Source organism: Diabrotica virgifera, chromosome 6, assembly GCF_917563875.1.
Source record: "Diabrotica virgifera virgifera chromosome 6, PGI_DIABVI_V3a".
Classification (NCBI taxonomy): domain Eukaryota; kingdom Metazoa; phylum Arthropoda; class Insecta; order Coleoptera; family Chrysomelidae; genus Diabrotica; species Diabrotica virgifera.
This window is the reverse complement of record NC_065448.1, coordinates 1,220,399-1,244,273: the sequence shown is the minus strand read 5'-3', so window position 1 is coordinate 1,244,273 and position 23,875 is coordinate 1,220,399. Positions and strand designations below refer to the sequence as shown.

At 32.2% G+C, this 23,875-nt stretch overlaps 1 protein-coding gene across 1 annotated transcript in view; it reads right to left on the bottom strand.

The window, feature by feature from the left end:
• Window positions 1–17,510, bottom strand: part of LOC114330622 (cGMP-specific 3',5'-cyclic phosphodiesterase) — a 335,506-nt gene extending 317,996 nt beyond the window's left edge. The window contains exon 1 of the mRNA XM_028280022.2: window positions 17,161–17,510. Coding sequence (XP_028135823.1) covers window positions 17,161–17,252 — 92 coding nt within the window. The 5' untranslated portion in view covers window positions 17,253–17,510. The remainder of the gene's footprint in view (window positions 1–17,160) is intronic.
• Between the last annotated feature and the right edge of the window lie 6,365 nt (window positions 17,511–23,875).

Below are 23,875 nucleotides of genomic sequence, written 5' to 3'. Positions count from 1 at the left end.
AAATTGGTTCGGGCTTCGAATACGCGTTCCCGACTAAACGTAAAAAAATACATAACAAAAGAAATTTTAAAGGTTGGTTAACTCCCGGAATAAAAGTATCGTCAAAAAACAAAAGATTCTTATTACAACTAAAAAAATATACAAATAATATTACCATAAAAAACTACATTAAAACATATTGTCGATGGTTACAACAAATAATTAAAGAGGCAAAAAATAAGTACTTCCACGGTATAATCAACTCCTGAAATAATAAATCTAAAGCGACATGGGATTTAATTTCACATTTTAACAAAAAAAACATAACAGCTAAGAAAGATATATTTATTAAAAAAGATGATATTGATATCACAAATCCAACTGAAGTTGCAGAAGAATTTAAATCTTATTCTCAACACATTGCATCAAGTATTATTCCTAATATCAAAAGTAAAAAATCTAGTGATAACTATTTGCAGAGTTTACCGGCAAATAATGTAAGTTCATTGTTTTTTGGACCTTTAATAGAAAAAGATGTCAGGGAGTGCATTTTGTCACAAAAACCAAAGAAATCCGCGGGGCTTGACAAAATTCCAATTACCCTTGTAAAAGAAAATATTGATACCCTTTGTAGGCCTTTAGTTTTTCTTTTTAAGTTGTCTCTTGAAAACGGAATATTTCCTAAATGTTTTAAAAAATCGGTAGTTATTCCTGTACATAAAAAAGGTGATAGGTGTAATATAGAGAACTATCGCGGAGTGTCTCTATTACCATCCCTTTCAAAACTATTAGAATGGTGCGTAAATAAACAATTACTTCTTTTTTTAAATAAACATAAAATTCTAACAACTTCTCAATATGGCTTTAGATCTGATATGAGTACTACAGATGCAGAATTTTCTCTAATCGAAAATGTGCGTAAAATCTTGGAAGCAAAACACCATCCTCTTGGTATTTTCTGTGATTTATCGAAAGCATTCGATTGCGTAGACCATCAAATACTACTGGACAAGATCTACTACTACGGCATTAGAGGTACACCACATAAATGGTTTCAGACATACCTATCACACAGAAAAATGTGTGTTAGAATAAATAATTCTGATAGTAGCTGTGAAGCATCCTATTCAAATTTCGCAGAAGTTCAGTGTGGAGTTCCACAAGGGTCTGTTTTAGGACCAACACTGTTTCTTATCTATATCAATGACTTGGTAGCTAGTTTCTCGAATACCACATTTTCACTTTTTGCAGATGATACGAGTATAGTAATTAAAGGCGATAGTTCTGATACATTAACATCCTGTGCCGCTACTACAGTTGAAGAGATATCAGACTGGTTTCTCGCCAATAAATTGGTTCTGAATATTAGTAAAACACAAAGTATCCGTTTTAATTTGTATCAAAATGTGGAAGATGTTGTTATTAAAGTAGATCAAGAAAGTATTACTTCTTGTCATACAATTAAATTTTTAGGCATAAACATAGACAGCAAACTTGATTGGAGTTACCACATAACTGAACTTAATAAAACCCTCAGCAGAGCTACATATGCCATAAGAGCAATTAGACAAAATACAAATTTTTGTGTGGCAAAAATAGTTTATTTTGCTCAATTTCAAAGTATTATGCAATATGGTGTGGAATTTTGGGGCGCGGCTGGCACAGCAGAATCCACATTTGTGGCTCAAAAACGAGCAATTCGAGCACTATTCAACTTAACAAATAGAACTTCATGTAGACCTCTCTTCAAAGATCATGGAATAATGACACTCATTAATATTTATATTTATAAGATGTCTATACTTATACATAGAAAACGACATGAATTGTTAAAACCTTCTGATATACCTACACAGTCACAATACACGCAGGCAAGATATAATTCTTCCCAATTATAATTATAGACGTACTCGAAATGGTCCATTGTACTCCGGTATTAAAGTATACAACCATTTGCCCACTGGGATTAAAGCACTTTCAATATGTAAGTTTAAAAAAAAATTAAAAAATTATTTGGTCAATATATTTTTTATAGTCTGGATGAATTCTTTTTAATAAATTTTAATGATCTAGAAATCTAGACGGTTCCAACGCTTAGGCTAAAATCATATATTGTTCTTGTACAAATAAAATATTTTTGTTGAAATTATATTTATTGTAAATTTGTGATTTTTTGGAATAAAGATAACCAACTAACTAACATGTATTTCAAACCGGTATTTATTTCCTTTGAAAAAACTTGTTATGGTTGCAAAGAATAAAAGTTTTTATTGAAAATAAACAAACCGTTAAAAAAATTAGATAGCACAGCTCAGTATGTTATCGATTATTTGCTTTAGTTGTAAATTAAACGAAAATACCAACTTTTGCGTTCAAAAACGAAAATATCCTTTATCGTGATCGTGCTTTATCGTATCGTGCATCGGACGTGGGAAAAGATTATTGTTCTTGTGGAGCAAGGAGTGTCTTAGAGCAGTGGTTCCCAACCTTTTTCCCATGATCGCCCCCTTAGACAGGTTTCACCGGTTGTGAATACTATAATCGCCCCCCTCCCCAATTAAATTGAAACAAAAAATTATTCAGTACAATATTGATTTATTTTTACATTTCGTAAAATGATACATGGTAAGTCATCATTCAATGTTCGCTTGTCCACTGCTGGACATAGATCTCTCTCATAATTTTCCCTCTATTTCGATCTTGTACCTCTTGCATTTTGTCCACGTGTTGGTGAACATGGTTAGTAATAATTGTTAATTTCTCCCTTGGGCCTGGTGATACTCACATAATTTCTTTATGTCTGGCTCAATGTTGGTTAATAGCTATGTACCTCAAATCCCCTCCAAGGTGGAGGCAATATGTTTGAAGATCTTCAGAATAACCACATGATGATTTCTGGGGAATTTGGTCAGACCTCCTCTCTGTATATTTTCTTCAAAAATAGATAGTTTGTCAATGAATGCTCCGACTACTCCCTTCGCTTTGGCCATATTTATGTTCTTCCTTTGTAATTCCAGATTCGTTCCATTTAATTTTTCAGAAATATCTGATAGTTAAGCGATGTTATTTCGCTTCTCTTGTAGTGCTGTACTCAGTGTGGGGTCAGTGTAGTTATCAGAAATTCGATAATAGTATCCATGAGACTGCAGAACCGCCGTAAGAAATTCCCTTTCGAAAGCCAGCGGACTTCCGTATGTAGTACTGTAGTAGCAATGTATTAAATATCTCATCATTTTCTTTACAGAGTGTCAGAGTGTACGAAATATTCCATCATTCTTTGGTTTTGCTTTAATTTTATTTACCTCATCTATGACAAGACCAATATTTGCATATGAAGCACAGACATGGACCTTCACGAAGGAAAATATGGAAAGAATGGCCAATACTCAAAGGGCAATGGAAAGAAAGATGCTGGGTATCAACATAAGTGACAAAAATAAAAATACATGGATCAGAAATAAAACCAAAGTGAAAGATCTAAACAAACATGCAGCTACTCTCTAGTTAAAAACATGATAAAACAACAGACAAAAAGACGGAAGATGGAATGAAGCGACAATCTACTGGAGACCTTGGGACCGTAAAAGAGGAAAGGGCAGACCACAGATGAGATGGTCGAATGACCCAAAAAGATACGCTGGGACCAGATGGACAGGATTAGCACTGAACGAAGAAGAGTGGAAAAATAAGGGGGAGGCCTACGTTCAACTTTAGACAAATGAAGGGCAAAAGATAGATAGATGACAAAACGACCACAATTTTGGCCGTACACTTTTTGTTGGAGTCAGATCGGCAGGGTCGGTACCTACTCTCATCATTCTTATCCCACTTCTATCCCTTTCTCTTTTGTGCGGATGTTCGCCCAATACGAAAGCTCGATAAAAGGAAAATGCAGAATTAATTATAATGTATTACTTACCTATAGAATTAAATTGTATCATGATTCATAGCCCTCTGTTACTAGACGAGATGTTTGTGTTATTATTACCTGCATTGGTGTACATTTAATTACTTTTTATTATCCTATGGATATCCGATCGAAAGTATTGTTTTTCTTCTCTATTACCCATTTCTCTTTTCCAAGATGCTAATCGCCCACCTTATCGCCCCCTTTTCTCTATTGCCCCCCATATCGCCCCCTTCGCTCTATCGCCCCCCTGAAAATCTCAAATCGCCCCCAAGGGGGCAATCACCCCCCGGTTGGGAATCACTGTCTTAGAGGGACATAGCTGCAGTGGTAGCCGTAACACAGGGCGTTGTGTCAAAACCCAATGTAGGTATCATCAATTAAGAAAGCTTAAAAATAGATCAAAGCAAAGTCGCCAAAAAGTAGTAACAGTTCGCCACGATCGTTTCATTGTTCAAGTAACTAGAAGAGACTCAACAATATCTGACCTGCAGCTCCAAAGACACCTTTTGAAAGCTATAGGTGTAAGTATTTCATTTGAAATGATAAGAAAAAGAGTTCATGGTCAAGGAGTATACAGCAGGAGACAGTTACGGGTTCCTAAGTTGGTCTGCGTCCATTGAACTGGCAAGAACCACTTTCAATAGTGTGCTAGTTTTATCTACTTAGCAGAATGCACTGAGGATGATCTGAATCAGATCGAAAACGTTTTGCTATCCATTTGGACGACATTTTAAAAAATTTTAATAAACATTTTTTTCAAGATACAAATCGAAGTTTTTTACTTCTGTATTGGTTCCTGAGTTATCCAGGGAGCACAAGAATAATCGCCTAAATTAGTGTCTTCATGTCTCCAACACCAAAACTGGAACTAGAATTCGAGAAATCTGCTATTTTCAGACGAAACCAGGATTTGGGTAAAATCAGATGACCGAAAAAGTCGTATAATTAGAAGACGAGGAAGACAAGCTAACTTTAACTGCTCGCAGATATGTTGATTTAATTCTAGAACCTGTAGTTGGGCTCTGGAGAGGTGCAATGGGAAAAATTTAATTTTAATGAATGCTTATTGTACCTTTACGTACCAGCAGAGTGACTAAAGACTTCTTTGAAGCAAAAGATATCACCGTTCTGGAGTGACCTGGTTGCTCACCCAATCTTAACCCTATACAGCATTTGTGAGATATGCTTAAAAGAAAAATTAGAGCTCGTGGGGATAGTCCACAAAACACCGCCCTGCTAGTACAAGTTGTTCTTAAAGAAAGAAACAACCCACCACAACAAAATGTTGACAATATGATTAGGAGCTTGCCCACGCAAATTGAAGCTTGCATAAGAGCCAGGGGTAGTTACTATTTAAAAAAATATAAATAAATAAAAACATATTAGGGGAGTGCAATTAGAACGAAAACATGCATTGTTTCGGAAAAATTCAAACAAGCTTATATTTTTCTAAAACTTTTTTTGTTAGTTCATATACTTGTTAAAGTAAAAAGTTCTACTCGCAGATTTGACCGCTAATTGTTTAATAATTGCTTAAACAATAACAATTGTTTTGTATAAATAATTTTAAAAATATCGTTAAATTCATCATTTTACTTTGATCAAATATGTTTCTATTTTGTTTTTGATTGTGCTGAATCTGAATATGGCATTGCAATTTGAAAATTCTTATACAGAAGCTCTTATAGGGGAGAGTTGGACAAAACGGGATACCATTCTTGTTTATTTTTATTACGGAAAAAATGTTAAAGAAATTATCATATTATTATTCTTTATAGGTATAACATTTATTGAAGCACACAAAAAACATATTTTTAGCTATTTTTAATGACTGGAAAATAGTAAAAAAAATATTTATTAAAGTCCTGCACATCCCGTTTTAGCATACCACGGTTGGATAAAACGGGATAGGTTCACAATATTTAATTTTTTGCATAAAATTATCTAAAAAGTATATTTAAGTAGATATAAGACTGCAAAGCAAAATTTACCTTTGAAAAAACAATATCTTTAGTAGTCAGAAACTTAAAAATAGGCATTTTTTTATGTTTTATTGCAAAATGGGAAATAAGACCTTTTATTTAGGACTAGGTACGTATATCAGAACAAAAGTCACATAAAAATATGTTGTTCTATTCTGCAGTACGAGAACACGTTTTATCGCTATTTAAAAAATTTATAGGCCAACAAATAAATAGGTGGGTAAAACGGGACATAAAAAACTGTATCCCATTTTATCTAACTTATAAGTGTCCCGTTTTGTCTAACTCAGACATTTTTCAAAACAAAAATGGCTCCTGCCTAAACGTAAAAGTAGAATTAGATAGACTACACATGAGAATATTCGTTAATGAGTGCTTAATTAAATGTAATAGTCACCAGAATTATATGTTTAGATATCTAGGCAATATAATGTAGAAAACAACCCACTTAAAAGTACAAAGTACCAAAAAAATAGAGTCAAAAAATTCTAAACAAAACAACTTTTCATCAAATAGTGGCATCGAGGTAAAACGAACTGAGAATGTTAAAATGACGACTGAGAACAAGTTTTCGTCGTTGTCCGATTGATAGCAGCACTAGTTGGGTCTCTAGGCCAGGTATCCCGTTTTATCCGACTATCCCGTTTTATCCAACTCTCCCCTACAGTATGTATGCGTAGCTAGAAACCACATGAAAAACTCTTTTATTATCAATTTTACGAAAAAAAGTTATTCTTCATAAAATGCTCTGGATAGTCAAAAATCTAAAACTCAACCATCAGATATCAAATTTTATCAATTTTACACGAGTTATGTCAAAAATATTAATTACGTTAAAGAGTAAAGTACCCATAGGCGTAACCAGGGGGGGGTTTTGGGGGTTGTAACCCCCCCCTATTGGGATGTACTTTGAGCTCTATACGCTTAACACCATAGCCCTCAGAGACCTTCCAGTAGTTGTAACCCCCCCCCCTTTTAGGTAGTTGTAACCCCCCCCTTAGGATCATCCTGGTTACGCCTATGAAAGTACCTATGAAGGAGATACGCTACTGGTGATTGTTTACACACGTGTGAATTTGTGCTCCGTATTAAAAACTCGAAATACCGGGATAATACGGACTGATAAAATACGTACTAGTGATCATTGGCGAATTAAATACCCAAGAAGTGGATTGCAGGTGAGAATAGCCTAGAGAATAACTTATAAATATAATAATTACTAAAAAGACTTGAAATACAAATTAAGTTGATAGGCAACCAGTTTTACCAAAAGTGTCTGGATAGGTAACGAACCTCTGAAGAGCGAACTTCTGTGGACGTTATCTTAAGGCCGCGTCCCACCATCAAATAATTTGATCAAACTTGACAGTTACGGCCGGTTTCACAATCTGTGGTTAACCCTAGCGGTCAACTAACCTTTACCCACAGTCTAACTGACAGTTGCTGTTTCACAACCACAGATTCAATCATGGTTAGTTGACCGTAAGTTTTGTTTTATTTTTCTTATGTTGGTAGGAAATTATGGACAATGATCACCAGAAATAACATTTTTATGGAAGAATTATCAAATCAGCTGATCAGTCAGATGAGTTTCCATTGATTTTTATTAAGATATATTCAATAAATTGTTATATTTTTTATGACTATTAATTTGTTGTATATATTTTTTAAGGATTTTATATTTAGTTGTGGAGTTTATTTTGCAGATTAAGGAAAAATAAATGTGTGTATATGTGTGGTATTCAGTCAGACTTGTGGTTGATTTGCATAATCATATATTTTAACATAGCTCCTATGGGATTAATAAAATTTGATACATGATGGTTGCATCTTAGATTTTGGACCATAAAAATTACTATGCAAAACTTTCTTGAAGTATCTTTTTTTCGTAAAATTAATATTAAAAATGCTTCCCATACGTAGCCAACTAAAGTACACATACTGTATATTACATGCACATGATACATTTTAAGTTTTGTTTAAGAATAATATTTGTTTTAAGGTCTTTCGCCAATATTGTTAAAATTAAATTGTTAATATAAAAACATGTACCTAGCAAGCAAGAGACTATAGTATGTACTTATTAATAATTACCCCAGGAAGCAAATCATTTAAAAATCGAACAATTATTGGCCGCTGAAATGCTAAACGCATTTAAGTACATCATATAAATTCATATCTGTAATTAATAATTTACGTGTATACACTCTGTCCTGTCAATAAAACGAAATTAGGTTAGGATAACCTCTGGTTAAAAGCTTAACCATCACTCCAAGCTCTGGTTAAAAATTCTGTCGGTTAACCACAACTTCGCCGTTGACCTGATATTGTGAAACACATATTTCGGGGTAACTTTTGGTTATCTCTTAACCACAAGTTAACTTCGACTTGTGAAACCGGCCGTTAAGTGACACAAAGTGACAGTTAGTGACGTCACATCCTGAGTGTTCATTGTGGATAATAATGAAAAATTTTAATTTTAAATAAAGTACAAACAAGTTAGACAACTCAATACAAAAAATTTGATCAAACTAGACTGATAGTGAGAGCACAGATTTTTAGAATTTCAAAAAAACTGCAACTGTGACGTCACTTTGACGTACTTCCTCAAGTACGTCAAGTTTGCTCAAACTGTTTGATCAAATTATTTGATGGTGAGACGCGGCCTTTACGCTAGACATATAGACAGCACACATTACAGCAGTGGCGTGCTGAGATAAGGGCAAATAAATCAGGATGAACATGACTAATGAAGAAATTATGCAATTTAAGGAAATTATCAAGGGATTAATAAACGAGACTACAGCTGAAATTATGAAAGATACGAAGGAACTGATTAACGAGGTAAAAGAAATGAATAAAATATACAGAGAAGAAATAAAACAGCTAAAAGAGGAAAATTTGAAGATAAAACAGGAAATGGTAGAATTGCGAGTTAAAATGATTAAAATTGAAGAAATAGAAGAAAGGTTAGAAGTAGCTGATAGGAAAGACAGAAAGAACAATATTATTATAAGCGGTCTGGAAATTCCAAATGCTACAGAAAAGGAAATGGAAGATAATGCAAAACATTTTTTCGAAAACCAGTTAAAGATAAAAATTTCTGTCCCAAAAATAAAGGAAATAAAGGAGAAGACATACCTGATTAAAGTAGAGAATTTTGCACAAAAATTGGAGATAATGAAAAACAAAGCTAAATTAACTAGGGGGAAATATAATCAAGTATATATAAATAACGACTTGACCCAAAACGAAAGAAAAATTCAACAAAAACTGAAGGAAATTGCAAAACAAAAAATAGAAGAAAGGAAAATAGTAAAAATTGGATACCAAAAACTTATAATCAATGGGGAGAAATGGACTTGGAATACAAAAAGCAGCGAATTGGAAAGGGATAATGCCAATACAAAAAACTGGACAAATTAACTGCAAGGAAAAGTAAGTGCAAGGACCATAAGGAAACGACAAGGCAAGAAATAGGTAATGACAATGGCAAACAGGATAAGAAAAATATTTGGAGACTAGCAACGTGGAATATCAGAGGACTAAATGGTAAAGAAACAGAATTGAGCTACGAGTTCGATAAAAACAAAATAGAAATATTAGGTATTACAGAAACAAAAAAGAAAGGAATTGGTGAAATATACCTAGAAGGCGGTCATTTGCTTATATATAGCGGGGTTCCACCGGAAAAGAGAGCAGCTGCAGGAGTAGGTACTATAATTAAAAAAGAAAAAGTAATAAATATACAGGACTGGAAAGGCTGGTCAGAAAGAATAGTCGCTCTTGAGATGAAAGATGAACAGGGAGAGCCACAGACAATAATTACGGCATATGGACCCGATGAAAATGAGAAAAAAGAAGTCAAAGAAAAATTCTGGACAGACCTAAATATAGCAATAGAAAACAGTAAAGGGCGGATTTACGTCATTGGAGACTTCAACGGAAGAGTAGGAATCAAAGATGAGACAGTAACGGATGTAATTGGAAGGTACGGTGAAGAAGTGAGAAATGATAATGGAAAACGGTTAATAGAATTCTGCATACTAAATAATTTAATAGCAACAAACACACACTACCAACACAAAGACATACATAAATTTACTAGGCAAGGACCAAGAGAATCAGAAAAGCCAATAATCGATTACATACTAGTAGAACGCGACAATCGAAAGGTAATTCAAGACGTTAGAGTCCGAAGAGGACCAGAAATAAGTAGTGACCATTATTTGTTGGAAGCTAGAATAAAGAATAAAAACAAAAAACCCCAGGAACATACAAAAGAAAACAAAAGAAAAATTGAATACGAATCAATCAGAACTTACAAGCTCAGAAACAAAGAGATTGCCCTAAGATACAAAGAAATGGTTGATTTAGAAATAGCAGCTCTGGAAAATGCAAACGATAGTAACAACCTAGAACAAAAATGGCAATCATTTAAAAATATATTACTGGAAGCGGCGAAAAAAGTATGTGGCATTAGTAAAAGGAATGACAAGGTGAAACAAACAAACTGGTGGAATGCCGAAATAAAACAACAAGTGAAAACTAAGAAAAAACTTTGGAATAATTATTTAGGGAACAAAACAGTAAACAATTACAACAAATACAAAGAGGCAAGAACTGCAGTAAGAGATATGATAAAAACAGAAAAGGAAAAGAGTTGGCATCAATTTGGACAACAGCTGGAACACAATAGCAAAGAAAATCAAAAGCTTTTTTTCTAGAACATTAAAATCTCTGAGAACAGACAAACCTAGTAAGGATATGAGAATTAAAAACAAAGAAGGAAAAATAATCAAAGAAGAAAAAGAAATTATTGAAAGATGGCGACAACACTTCCAAGAATTATTAACTACCACAAAAGAGGATAGGAATAAAGAAAACAGTAACGCGACAGGTAGGGAAGAACAGAGAACAAGCATCGAGATAACAATCGAAGATACAATAGAAGCAATAGGCAAACTTAAAAACGGAAAGGCACCTGGACACGACCATATACCACCGGAAATGCTGAAGTACATGGGAATGAAAGGCGTAAAACAATTAGCTGAAATATTCAAAGAAGCAAGCAAAAAAGAAACAATACCGAAGGACTGGGAGATAGGAGTAATAGTGCCGATATATAAGAAAGGAGACCACAAAGATTGTAACAACTATCGAGGAATTACACTGTTATGTTCTTCTCTCAAAGTCTATGAAACAGTACTAGAAAAAAAGCTGAGAAACATTACAGAAACTACTTTAAATGAAGCACAGAGTGGCTTTAGAAAGGGACGAGGAGTGCAAGACCATATTTTCACGGTAAAACAAATAATTGAAAAAACGTTACTGTCTAAAAAGAAAGCATATATGGCCTTCATAGACCTGGAAAAGGCATTCGACAGGGTGAAACGACAAACTGTGTGGGACAGCTTGATAAGAAGAGGGGTTGACGATAAACTAGTTGAAATCATCAAAAGTCTTTATAAGAGAAATAGGAACTACATAATACATAAAAACATGAAATCAACAGAATTCGAAACAGCTGAAGGACTAAGGCAAGGAGGTGTCATGAGCCCAACACTCTTCAACATCTTTATGGACGAAATCATGATAGAGTGCACACCACAACTAAAGAAATTGCATGTAGGGTACAGGAATCTCCATAGCGTAACCATTTCGGAATGTGCATTCGCAGATGATGTAGTAGTTATCTCAGAAAAAGAAGAAGACCTGCAAAATAACCTGCAAGCATGGAATCACGCATTATGTAAACAGGGTATGAAGATAAATACACATAAGACGAAGACCATGGTAATATCGCAAGAACCAGTCGTAATAAATATGCAAATTAATGAGGAGGCAATAGAACAAGTAAACCATTTTCAATACTTGGGCGTTACAATCGAAAATAATGGAAGGCAGGACAAAGATGTTGAAGAGAGGATAAGTAAAACATCAAAACTATTTCATGCAATAAAAAATAGCTTCTTGAACAAAAAGGAAATCACAAGAAAAACCAAACTAACTGTATTCAACACCATATATAGACCAGTGCTCACATACGGCTGTGAATCATGGATACTAACTAGAAAACTAAAAAGTAAGATACAAGCCCTAGAAATGAAGTATTTACGAAGAGTTAGAGGAGTGACAATGAGAGACAGAATAAGAAGCACAGATATACGCACAGATCTTAAGACGAAATCTGTACTTGAGTATATTGAAGAAAAACAACTAAATTGGTGGGGACACATGAAAAGAATGAAAGACAACATACCGGTGAAGAAAATATGGGAAGCCAGGATACAAAAGAAAAGAAGTAGAGGAAGACCTAGAGAAGATTGGGATACAGTAGTCGCTAAAATCATCCAAAGGAAGGAGAAAACAATAGCAGAAGCAAGCCGATTAGCATACAATAAGAAACAATGGTCAACATTTGTACACACGTGAAAGGATGTGCCAGTCCCGACACTGAAAAGTAAAAGGGACTCAAAAGACTATATATATAGTAAAGTACCTTTATATTCCAGAATATCAAAAAATGATATTATGAAAAGTTGTTTGAAATTAAAAACTATGTTTAAATATACAATTACATCATTCTAATTGAAAAAAAAAACTAAATTATTTCTCAAATTACGGATACTCATCATCATTTTATTACAATTATGATAACTGGCCTCAATGAACCTATAACTAGAATGTTACGTCTAGCAAGTCAAAATACTGAGGGCCGGTTGTTCGAACGCTAATCAACATTGATCACTATCAAATACTTAATTACTGTCACAACTGTCAATGTCAACTTTGGTTGGGTTGCCGAAAACATAATTATTGATGACAATTATGAAATTAGTAAATCAATTATGTTAATAATTGTTATGTTAATTGACTAACTAATCTCATAATTATAATTAACTATGTTTTCAGCAACCCAACCAAAGTTGACATTGACAGTTGTGACAGTAATTAAATATTTGATAGTGATCAATGTTGATTAGCGTTCGAACAACCGGCCCTGAGAGGCTTAATTTTAGTTTCACACCTAACCAATTTATACGCGACTTGCAACAAATTAATATTGCCTCGTAATTGTTTTGTTATGTCCACCTTTACCAGTCTGTTTCTAATTTGTTCTGTATGTAATTTATTTCTTTTAACTATTTTAACTATTATATTTTATGTGTTATATATGACTTATATTTAGTATACTAAATTGTTCCAAAATTTGTAAAAAATTGTAACTGTATTGGGCTTGTCCCGTGGAAATAAAAAAAAAATGTGTGTGTACTTTGTACGCACGTAAGAAGTTATACTTCTATTATATGATTTCAGCGAAATAAAATACTTTGAACAGTTTATTTTTATTTTATTAAATATTAAACTGATAATTGATGGATTCGAATGTTACTTGATGGAAGTTCATTTTATCTCACAATAAAACACTGAAAAACGTTTGTTTTCTATACTTCCACAAAATTTATTACAACTATGTTATTACTACAGCTGTTTCGACAAAGTGCCTTTCTCAAGTGATATATTTTACAATGTGTTTGCCTTTTTAAGTCTTTAACTGAAGAGGGTGAGGAGTGGGGAGCTGTTTGTCTCGAGTTGGTCATTCAGAATTATATCTGTATTTTTCAATTTATTAATTTCCATTGATTCTAAAAGTGATAGCTTAAGGCCTTTATTTTGGATATGTAGAATTTGAAACTCTTCATTGAAAGAATGATTATGATCTAGAAGGTGAAGTGCGTATGTAGAAGTGTCTGTTTTTCTATTGTTGAAAGCCCTTTTGTGTTCTGCTATCCGTTTGTCAAAAGTTCTGCCAGTTTGACCGATGTAAGTTTTCGGACAGTCACCACAAGTTAGTTTGTACACACCACTCTGTAGTTGCTTTCTCTTTCGGCTTTTATTGTTTTTAATATGTTTGCTTAAGTTGTTGTTAGTTCTGAAAGCTGGTGTTATTCCTTTCTTTTTTATGTATGTGGCTATTGTTGTTGTTATTTTGCCAGTATATGTGAGAGAGCAGAAGGTACTGGGTTCTTTCTGTGGTGGTGGATACACTAATTTCAAGGCTTTCTTATGGAGTTTTTGGTTTAAAATGTTGTTAACTGTTTGTTCGTTATAGCCATTGTTTACTGCTATTTGTCTAATGATATTTAGTTCTGTCTCGAAGTTATTTTTTGTCATAGGAATTTCTGTTAGTCTATGTATCATGCTATGGTAGGCTGCTAATTTGTGTTGTGTAGGATGGGATGATGAATTGTGTATAGTTGTGTCAGTATGGTACGTTTATGATATACGGAGAACTCATGTTTGTTGTGTAGTCTGGTAATCGTTACATCTAGAAAGTTTATGGAATTATTCTGTTCTGTTTCTATTGTGTAATATAGATATAATTCTGAATGACGCAACTCGAGGCAAACAGCTCCCCACTCCTCAACCTCTTCAGTTAAAGACTTAAAAAATTGTAAAATATATCACTTTGTAAAATATATCACTTAAGAAAGGCACTTTGCCGAAACAGCTGTAGTAATAACATAGTTGTAATACATTTTGTGGAAGTATAGAAAACAAACGTTTTTCAGTGTTTTATTGTGATATTAAACTGATCTTAATAGTTACTTACCATTTTCCAAAAATCCAAAAATTAAAAAAAAAAAGACAGCAATTGTCCGCATTTGAACCCGGGACCTCTCGATCCGTAGTCGAATGCTGCACCAATGAGGCTACGAAGCCATTGTTTTGACGGTTTCTCGGACATTATGACAAACCACGATAACAAATAGACGAAGTGAAGTGTTAAATAAAAATGTTTTAACGTATTACGTATTACCTTATATCCGAGGAAGACACATCCAAAGACACAAAAATTATAATAAATATATTTATTAAAAACACTAATATATTTTTTTCACATCTTTTTTGGACTGATACATGTAACTTAAAAGATTGAGCAATGAACAACATACATTAAAGAAGTATAACTTCAAAAACAAAAACTATTTTATTATCACTTTTACGAAAAAAAGTTATTCTTCATAAAATGCTCTCCCTGGTCTAAAATCTAAGATACAATCATCAGATATCAAACTTTTTTAATTTTATACGAAGTATGTAAAAAATATGAATTTTTCTTAAGAGTTAAGTGCCTTTATTATTCACAATATTTTAATTAGAAGGATGTAATTGAACACTAAAACAAATTTTTTAATCCCAAACAACTTTTCTTAATAACGCTTTTCGATATTGTGAAATGTAAAGGTGCTTTACTCTTGAGTGAAATTCATATTTTTTGACATAACTCGTATAAAATTAATTAAATTTGATATTTGATTACATCTTAGATTATATATGATGCAGAGTATTTTAGAGAGAATAACTTTTTTTCGTAAAACAGATAATAAAAAAGTTATCAATAGGTTCCAAGTTACGCAGACATACGGTGTAAGAGCTAAAAATTTTTTTTTACTGATCATTTATTATTGTTAAAGCTTATTATTAAATGTATTTTAGGTAAGTTGTACAGAAAAAAGTTTTGATCACTTTGTATAAACATTTTTTTAGCTGGTAATTTTCGGTTTTTGTATTACATTTTTGTTATCTTTCTTAATTATCTCAAAAAGAAATCGTTTATTTCATTTGTAAAGTAAAGTAATTCAGTGCATTTTAAATATTACATCCTAAGCTTTAAAAAAGCACTTATAAAACTGTAATGTAATAGTTTGGGTAATACCGTCTTAAAGTGGTGGTAATTCTATAAAACTACGAAGATTTCAAAAATTACATTTTTTGGGACGTCATATCATTTGAATTAAATTTTTGAGATTTTTTTTTAAATGAAACATCATTTAGTAAGATGCTTGAAAGGTAAGTTGTGCAAAATTGGAGGTTTTATAAGAATTGTATTAGTTACACATTTTTAAATCGTTTTTAAACCAAATTCATGTAAGACTCATTTTCCGCCCACACCATACTTATGCCCATACATTTTATGTATTTCTATTATAACCATAAGATAGCTTAATTATTCTTCTTTCATGTTCAATTTGTAAAATTTCATTTGATCCATTAGTTAAAGAATTACATTAAAATAACTCAACCATGCACTTCACCGTACGCTGGTTTACAGTGCGCCAATGTTTGTGAGAAGGGTGACTTTAGCGTTATAAATAAAAAATTATAGAAGATACAGATTTAATTTTAAAAAATTCTTTGTATAACGTTTTTTTGTAAAATTCTCTGAATTTTTCAATGGTCAAGTCAGTTTTTTTCTAAAATTTATATTTTCGGAGTTATTTAAAAAAAACATCCAATTTCGTAGTTCATTTGTTTACTAAAAAATGAAGCACCCACTTCGAGTAGAACTTTTTGAAATGTTGTTTATTAAACATTTCTTATTGAAATTACAAAAAGTTCTATCTTGTTTGATTTTTTCCGAAGTGAAAATCTATATGCACTCCCCTACATTAAACATTATTCGTTTTACATTGAAATTGTTTATGCTATTCAATTTAAAACAACTATGTAGTTTCAATTTGTTACTTCAAGATTTTATTGTTTCATTTAATTTTTATGTATTGGTCATTTGGTTTTTTAATTATCTCGAAATAATAAGAAATATCAGATGATTCCATATAAGTTTGTTTGTGTGTACTTATTGTGTATATTATTTGAATGGAATACGTACTTATAATGATAAACATTAAGATATGAGTTTGTAAAGGAAGAAAAACATTATTTGGTGTTTAGAATTTGGAATATTATAGCGAATAATGATATTTGATGATGCAATCTATAATGTTTGTGTTCTATTGTCTTTTTAGGGTGAGTTAATAAAAGAAATTCATTTTGATTTGTGAGTAAAAAGTATATTGGTGGCAGATAGGGTTATAATTTGTTAGGAAGTTATGTTTGTTATAATTTGTTATGTTAGGAAGTTTTAGCAGTTTTAAGTTTTCGATGTCATTTTTCTCGACTAATGTTTTGGAATTACGCGATAGCATGTATGTTTTGGTGTTTAAATGTGTAAAATTAATGAAATTTGATGAAATACTTTAAAAAATTTTATGTTCTATTGTCTTTTGGAGTGATTTAATAAAAGAAACTGACTGTGATTTGTTAGTAAAACGTAATTTGGTGTTAGATATGGTTGTAATTTCTTAGGAAGTTATGATTGAATAAAATGTTGTGTTATAACGGAGGTGTTTGTAGCAGTTTTAAGTTTTACATGTCATTCTAGCCGTGACTAACATAACAACCCAATAGCGTGTATGTAATGTCAAAAAAGGCATCACCTACCTTTCGAAGGCTTCCGGATGGGACTCCAGCCACTTCCCGACGTCCTCCAAGTCTTTTTGGACCGCTGGAGGCAGTGGAGGAGAAGGCGTCATGGTCCTGGATGTGCATCGCTTTTCTCCGGCGCGACCGTGCACGAGGAAGTGCTCTGATCACTTCCCGACGACGATGTTTGTTGTGTATCTCACCGTCGCTTTACACAGGTACACTGACGTTCATTACGACTCGACGCCGAAAGCACATGCTTGACCGGGAACACCGTCCCGACGACGACATCGGGCGTCGTTATATTGATTTTGCGCCGCGCGCGGTCGACGGAGCGCACAGGGCCGGCGTGAGCACAGCGCACCGCGTGAAGCTTTTGGTGGAAGTGGGTAACGTAGCGTAGGAGGTAATAAAATCATTCGAGATTCTGATCGTGGGAGAAACGGACCTATTAGTCCAGAGAAATAAGGTTTTTGTCGGGACACTTAAGCAGGCAGGTTGCAAATGGATTTTTTGGGTACTATACAGGGTGAGGCAGATAAAGGGCCTATTAGAAATATCTCGAGAACTAAAGGCAACAGACTCATGAAAATTGGAATAAGGGGGTTTTGAAGGATGATCTATTAAATGAAAATATTTTCATCTCTTTGCAACTTCCGGTTATACCGGAAGTTGCTTATAACTTCGTTCTTTTAAATGGGACACCCTGTATATTGTTACATTTATGGATTATACTCGAAGTCATCTTTCTTAAAATATCAGGTTTTGTATTGTTATACAGGGTAGTTTAAAATATAATTACGTTTTTTGAAGTTATACTTCTTTACGCGCGATGAGGGTGAATTTTTATATGTTAAAACCAGGCGCATACGCATCACCCAGGCGCATACGCGCATTATAACTTTGTTCTGATTGGATGTTCAAATGACATGTCAAAAATTATCCAATATGGCAGCTGTAGGACAGCTGTGGTTTGGAGGAAAAGGTAAAGGTAAACAAATGTATAATATATTAGTTTTATTGTTGTGAGGACAGAAACAAAACAGTTTATAATATTGTAGTGACTTTTAAATAGTTTTTAAAAGCAACAGGTACGTAATAATTGTTAATGTATCATGGGTATAAACCTACCTGTTTGATCTGCCAAAATACATAGTATGTAATAATGTAATACTTTTATTTTTATAATTTGATCACCATCAATATTCACCTAATATATTGTTTTCTTACTATATGTTTTGTTGTATTTTTTTTCAATTCTAAAGTCCACTTTACATTAACAATAATTAGGCATTCCAAATCACGTGATATAATATGGCTGCTGGATGGCAAAACTGTCATCCATAGGCGTATCCAATTATTAAACCATTTCATATTTAATTTGCTATCACAATTTCACAGATTTCGCTACACAATTAACAAAAAAACAAAACCAAACAGGATATTCTTTATAAATTTGTCAATATTTAATGTAAACATTAGATACGCGATGACCACCCCCCTTATCTATGTCTATGGCCATGTCAGTTTAGCCATCCACCGGCCACCACTGACAGTTCATTGGAATCCCTAATTGAATAAGAAATTGACAACAAGTTATTCAAGGTCAAATTTGGCTTATACAAAACACAATTCTACATCCAATTTTGCCGTGAATAAAAATAAAATAAAGAAATTTGACAAAATAAAACATATCCAATTGTTCTATTTCATCAAATTCCTTCATTTTCTTTTACAAACCATACATTTTGTACTCGTCAAATTTGACCTTGAATAACTTTGTCAATTTCTTGTTCAATTTATTGTTGATGTAAAGTGCAATTAAATCATTTCAATTCAAAATTAAAATAATTTGATCAATTTTCAAAATATCACAAGTTTAATGACGTTCTACACCTTCGGCAAAGAATTAAGGATTTGCATGAAATTTTAGTATGTTATAGTTTACTTCAAAAAACTAAGACTTGATTTTTTAAAAAATGTTTTACCGTGCCGTTTAATTACTATTAAGGGTCAAAGTTAAGTTTTAACATGGGCTCTTATGGGAATTCTTAAAAAGTTAATAACTTTTGACCCAAATTTACGATTTTTAATTATTTGTGCTTAAATTAAAGGTATTTTTATAAGGAATAACATATTAAAAAATGAGGATTGTTTACCGCACCATTATTACATAAAAGTGAAATTACTGTTTCGAAATTTAACAAAGTTTGTAGTAGTGACATCAGCTGCACTCATAATTATATCCGAAACGTACGTGTCAATCACATGACCTCGGTGGTCTAGTTGTTGAGCGTTCGGTCAGAGTTCGAAACGTCCCGGGTTCCAATCCTCTACGATTCATTTTTTTTTAGTTGTTTTAATAAAAAATTTTTGAAAGGGGTAGATAAGAAAGTTAGTTTAATATTTAAATAGAATACAATTACTTCGTTAAAATTATATAATAGAAGTATAACTTCTTACGTGCGTACAAAGTACACACACATTCTTTTTTATTAATTTCGTAGCAACTTTAACACCCTGTAGAATAGGAGTAGTTTAACATCAAAAACTTTATTTATGTTCAAATGATTTTTAATATAGTCTACTATTGTCAGAAATTATTAGAATAGCTAATTGTTGAATTTTAGTATACACGGTTGGTCGAAACTCGGAATGAGTAATTTCTGAGTTTTCTTAAATGGAACACCCTGTATTTTAGTATTGCAATGAAATGATATTTATGTTACTTTTTTTATTTCTTAAGCATTCCCTATACCTAACTGCTTTAATTTGTGCTTAATTGTTAATCGCGCCAACAATCTTAACTAGATAAGTATTTTGATAGCTCAACAATTATTGGGAATTTTAACGAACAGTCTAGATTAATATGTATTTATTTCCGAAAAATTATTTGTGACTGAATATTTTCAAGGCCAACCTAATAAAATTTCACGTATTTTTTGTTGCAATTAATGTTTGGCTTGAATCACCAATAACTCACAAATTAAAGCAGTTAGGTATAGGGAATGTTTATAAAATAAAATAGTACCATAAAATATCATTTCACTAGAATACTAAAATACAGGGTGTGCCATTTAAGAAAACTCAGAAAATATTCATTCTGTGTTTTGACCAACCCTGTATACTAAAATTCAATATATAGCTATATTAATAATATTTAACAATAGTAGACTATAATAAAAATCATCTGAACGTAAATAGAGTTTTTGATGTCAAAGTACTATAATTCTACAGGGTGTGAAAGTTGCTACGAAATTAATAAAAACACGTAATTATCTTTTAAACTACCCTGTATAATAATATAAAACCTCATATTTTAAGAAAGGAGACGTCGAGGAGAATACAAAAATGTAAAAATATACAGGGTGTCCCATTTAAAAAAACGAAGTTATAAGCAACTTCCGGTATAACCGGAAGTAGAAAATAGATGAAAATATTTTCATTAAATAGATCACTCTTTAAAACCCCTGCACTCCAATTTTCATGACTCTGTTGGCTTTAGTTCTCGAGATATTTCTAATAGGCCCTTTATCTGCCTCGCCCTATATACCTAATACATTATAAATTTAAGAATGCCCGTCACAGTTCGGACGAGAAACTTAGTTATTAACAAATAAGGGTCAAAAATGGCAGTTTTTTTCGTTTAAATCGCTACAGTTAAAAATGGGGTAATTAAATATCTTATTTATAATATTCTTCTTTTTGTAGATGAGCCAAGGTTTAAAATGGCACTTTTTGAATTTTGGTCCCCCTTTTTTGTTTCGGAAAGTGCAAAATAAGACTAAAATTTCAAAAATAAAAAATGTGCTATAACTTTTGCGAAAATGGCCTTAAGACTTTCATATTGCACGAAAAGTTGAGTTAAACATTCCATATAATGCACAAAAAATTTTAAGACGATTCGTCAATTAGTTTAAATTTTATTCAATTTGTTTATCGCAAAGAGCTAATTTTTCGCAATGTTATTGTTCAGAAAATAATAATGACATAGCAATTCTGTGGAAAACACATGCAAGAATAATAGTTATATTTTTAAAGTATTGAAAAAAATCATTAAAAAGTCGTTTTTATCACTTCGAAAAAAGTTTAGTAAAATAGAGACATTTTTGGCTTCTAAACAATTTGAATAACTTTGTTAATATTGACTATAGAGTAAATCTACTTTAGGATTTCAAAATCTGGTATTTTTATACGAATTTTCGGAAAAAAAACTTTTTGCCTAGGTTAATTAGGTTCAAAATTAGCCACTTTTATTATTTAATTCGCAGTTACTTATATTATATACATCAAATTCTCTTGTAACAGTGTTAGTTACCATACTACTCTAAAACGGCTTGGACGATTTTTATAAAATTTTACACGTTTATTCTGTAGGACGTGGAAGAGGTTTTAATCTATTTTTATACCCATAAGTTATAAGGGGGTTGGTCCCTGACATTTTTTTTTATTTTTTTGGACAAAATTATCTACCCTAATTTTATATGATGTAGAATTTAAAAATACATACAACACTTAATTTTCACTCTTCTATCACCAACCTCTATTTGTTAATAGCCATCTATATATTTACATTTATAAAATTCTCCTGTCACAGTGTTAGTTTCCATACTCCTCCGAGACCGCTTGACCGAATTTTATGAAATTATATATATATATATATATATATATATATATATATATATATATATATATATATATATATATATATATATATATATAAAATCAAACAAATGAAATAGAGAATGTGGAAAAATCCCCTTACGAATAACTCACACATCCACTATTTCTGGCTGGGAAAAATTTTTCGAATAGAATCAAAGATCCAAATATATATATATTGTTATATTTCTATTTGATATAAAAATTAAAATTTGATAATTATAAACAGAATTCAATTTAATATAAAATATTTTCAATTTTCTCAACCACGGGCATATAAATTTAGAACAACCTGTATACAACAAATTGTTATATTTAATTTTAAGAAGTGATTAAATAAGACTCAAGTGAAATCGTTAATAGGTCATTATCGTTGTTCGCGGAAGGATCGGTCATTAGCCGATGCTAAATAAGACTAAGTGGAAATAGAGAATAGGTCATTAAAATTTGTATATAGTAGAAAGTAATTTTAGAATGGGAATTAACTATTTTCTTTGAAATCCATTAAGCATATTTAGAAAGTTTAAAAATTGGGTTTGAGGAATACTTCGAATGAGAGTTGGTGGTGGAATTTTGATTTGTGAATCTGGAAGGGATATTTAGAAAGTAGGGGAATGAATGACAAATAGAGATCAGAATGTTATGAGCTGTCGAGAAGTGAAGTCGAGTAGTAGACGGTAGTGTTCGAGGAGTGAGATAGCCGGTGTAGTTCCGTGAGAGTGGAGTATCTATCGTGGAACGAGAGGTAGGCCAGATTGAGAGTAAAAGAACCTCTTTGAGCCAAGAGTTCCCGGTAGCTGATTGCAGTTTCGAAAAAGGTAGAACACAGCATCACGACAGAAGCAGGAAACGAGAGCTATACGAGCTAGTTTCAGAGGAGAACATTACTGGAAGCCAGGACGAGGTTTTGATTGCAGCCAAGGATAGCAGGAAACGGGTCTTGTGTGAAGACATTCTCAGTTCACCAGAAAAAGGTCAGTCTCATTTGTTTGGACATGAATGTATGGGTTTTTCGTATTAAATACCACATTTAAATTGAAGAAACATAGTCAATAATATCAGAAAAGCTTCATCAAACTTAAATAGAATGGTTGCTAATAAATCATAATAGTTAAATGTTAATAAAAACTTTCAATTGGAAACCCAAAAGGAAATAAGATTCCCATGTGTAAATGTTATTTTTTAAGAATAATAAGATATAGCAAATAATAAGCAGTGATTGCCATTTAAATAAAATAAACAATATTTTGATTACAATTGTAACCCATATGTGTTATTATTTTACTCTTTTCTTTCCTATCCCGATTAGGAACCATTGAGAAATACTTAGAAGCCACGTATGTAAGTAATTAATTTTATAAAAAGCCCTGAGATTGAAAACATATTGATATGTGATCTGGTAAATTAATTAGATTATTATTAAAGCATTGATTAAATTAAATGACATATAAAAATATTATCTCATATCAATAATCAAGATCACATCAACTGTCGTCCAACGTGGAGGGCATTGTAAAGTATTTCTAGTGGCAAATTTGAAGGATAGAAAGAGTAAAGCTGGTATTTGAAAATTTATATGCCTGTGGTAAAAAGTGAGATACTTACATTTGATAACATAAAATTTTAGATCTCTTTAGGTACAAATTTTACATAACTGATTTAATATTTTATTTTTACGATATTTACATTTGATATATTTATTGACAATTTATAATATTTGGGTGAGAAAAAGTCGTCTTGGTAACATACTAGTAAAATTTCATATTTGGCGGGGATAGTACTTCTTGAAAACAAATGTCTGTGACAAGAAGCCAAAGCAAAGACAACAAAAAACAAAAAGAACATTCAGACCAAGAAGATATTTTAGACACGACAATCATGGCATCAGAACAGCAAGAATTATCAGGAATAGATAAACTATTACAACTGATGCAACTCCAGTCACAAAAAATGGATGAAGCAAAAAGGACAATGGATAAAAATCAGGAAGAAACATCAAAGAAAATGGATGAAACACAGCAAAAAATGGATGACAATCAAAAGGAAACAAAACAAGCAATAGAAGAGAACA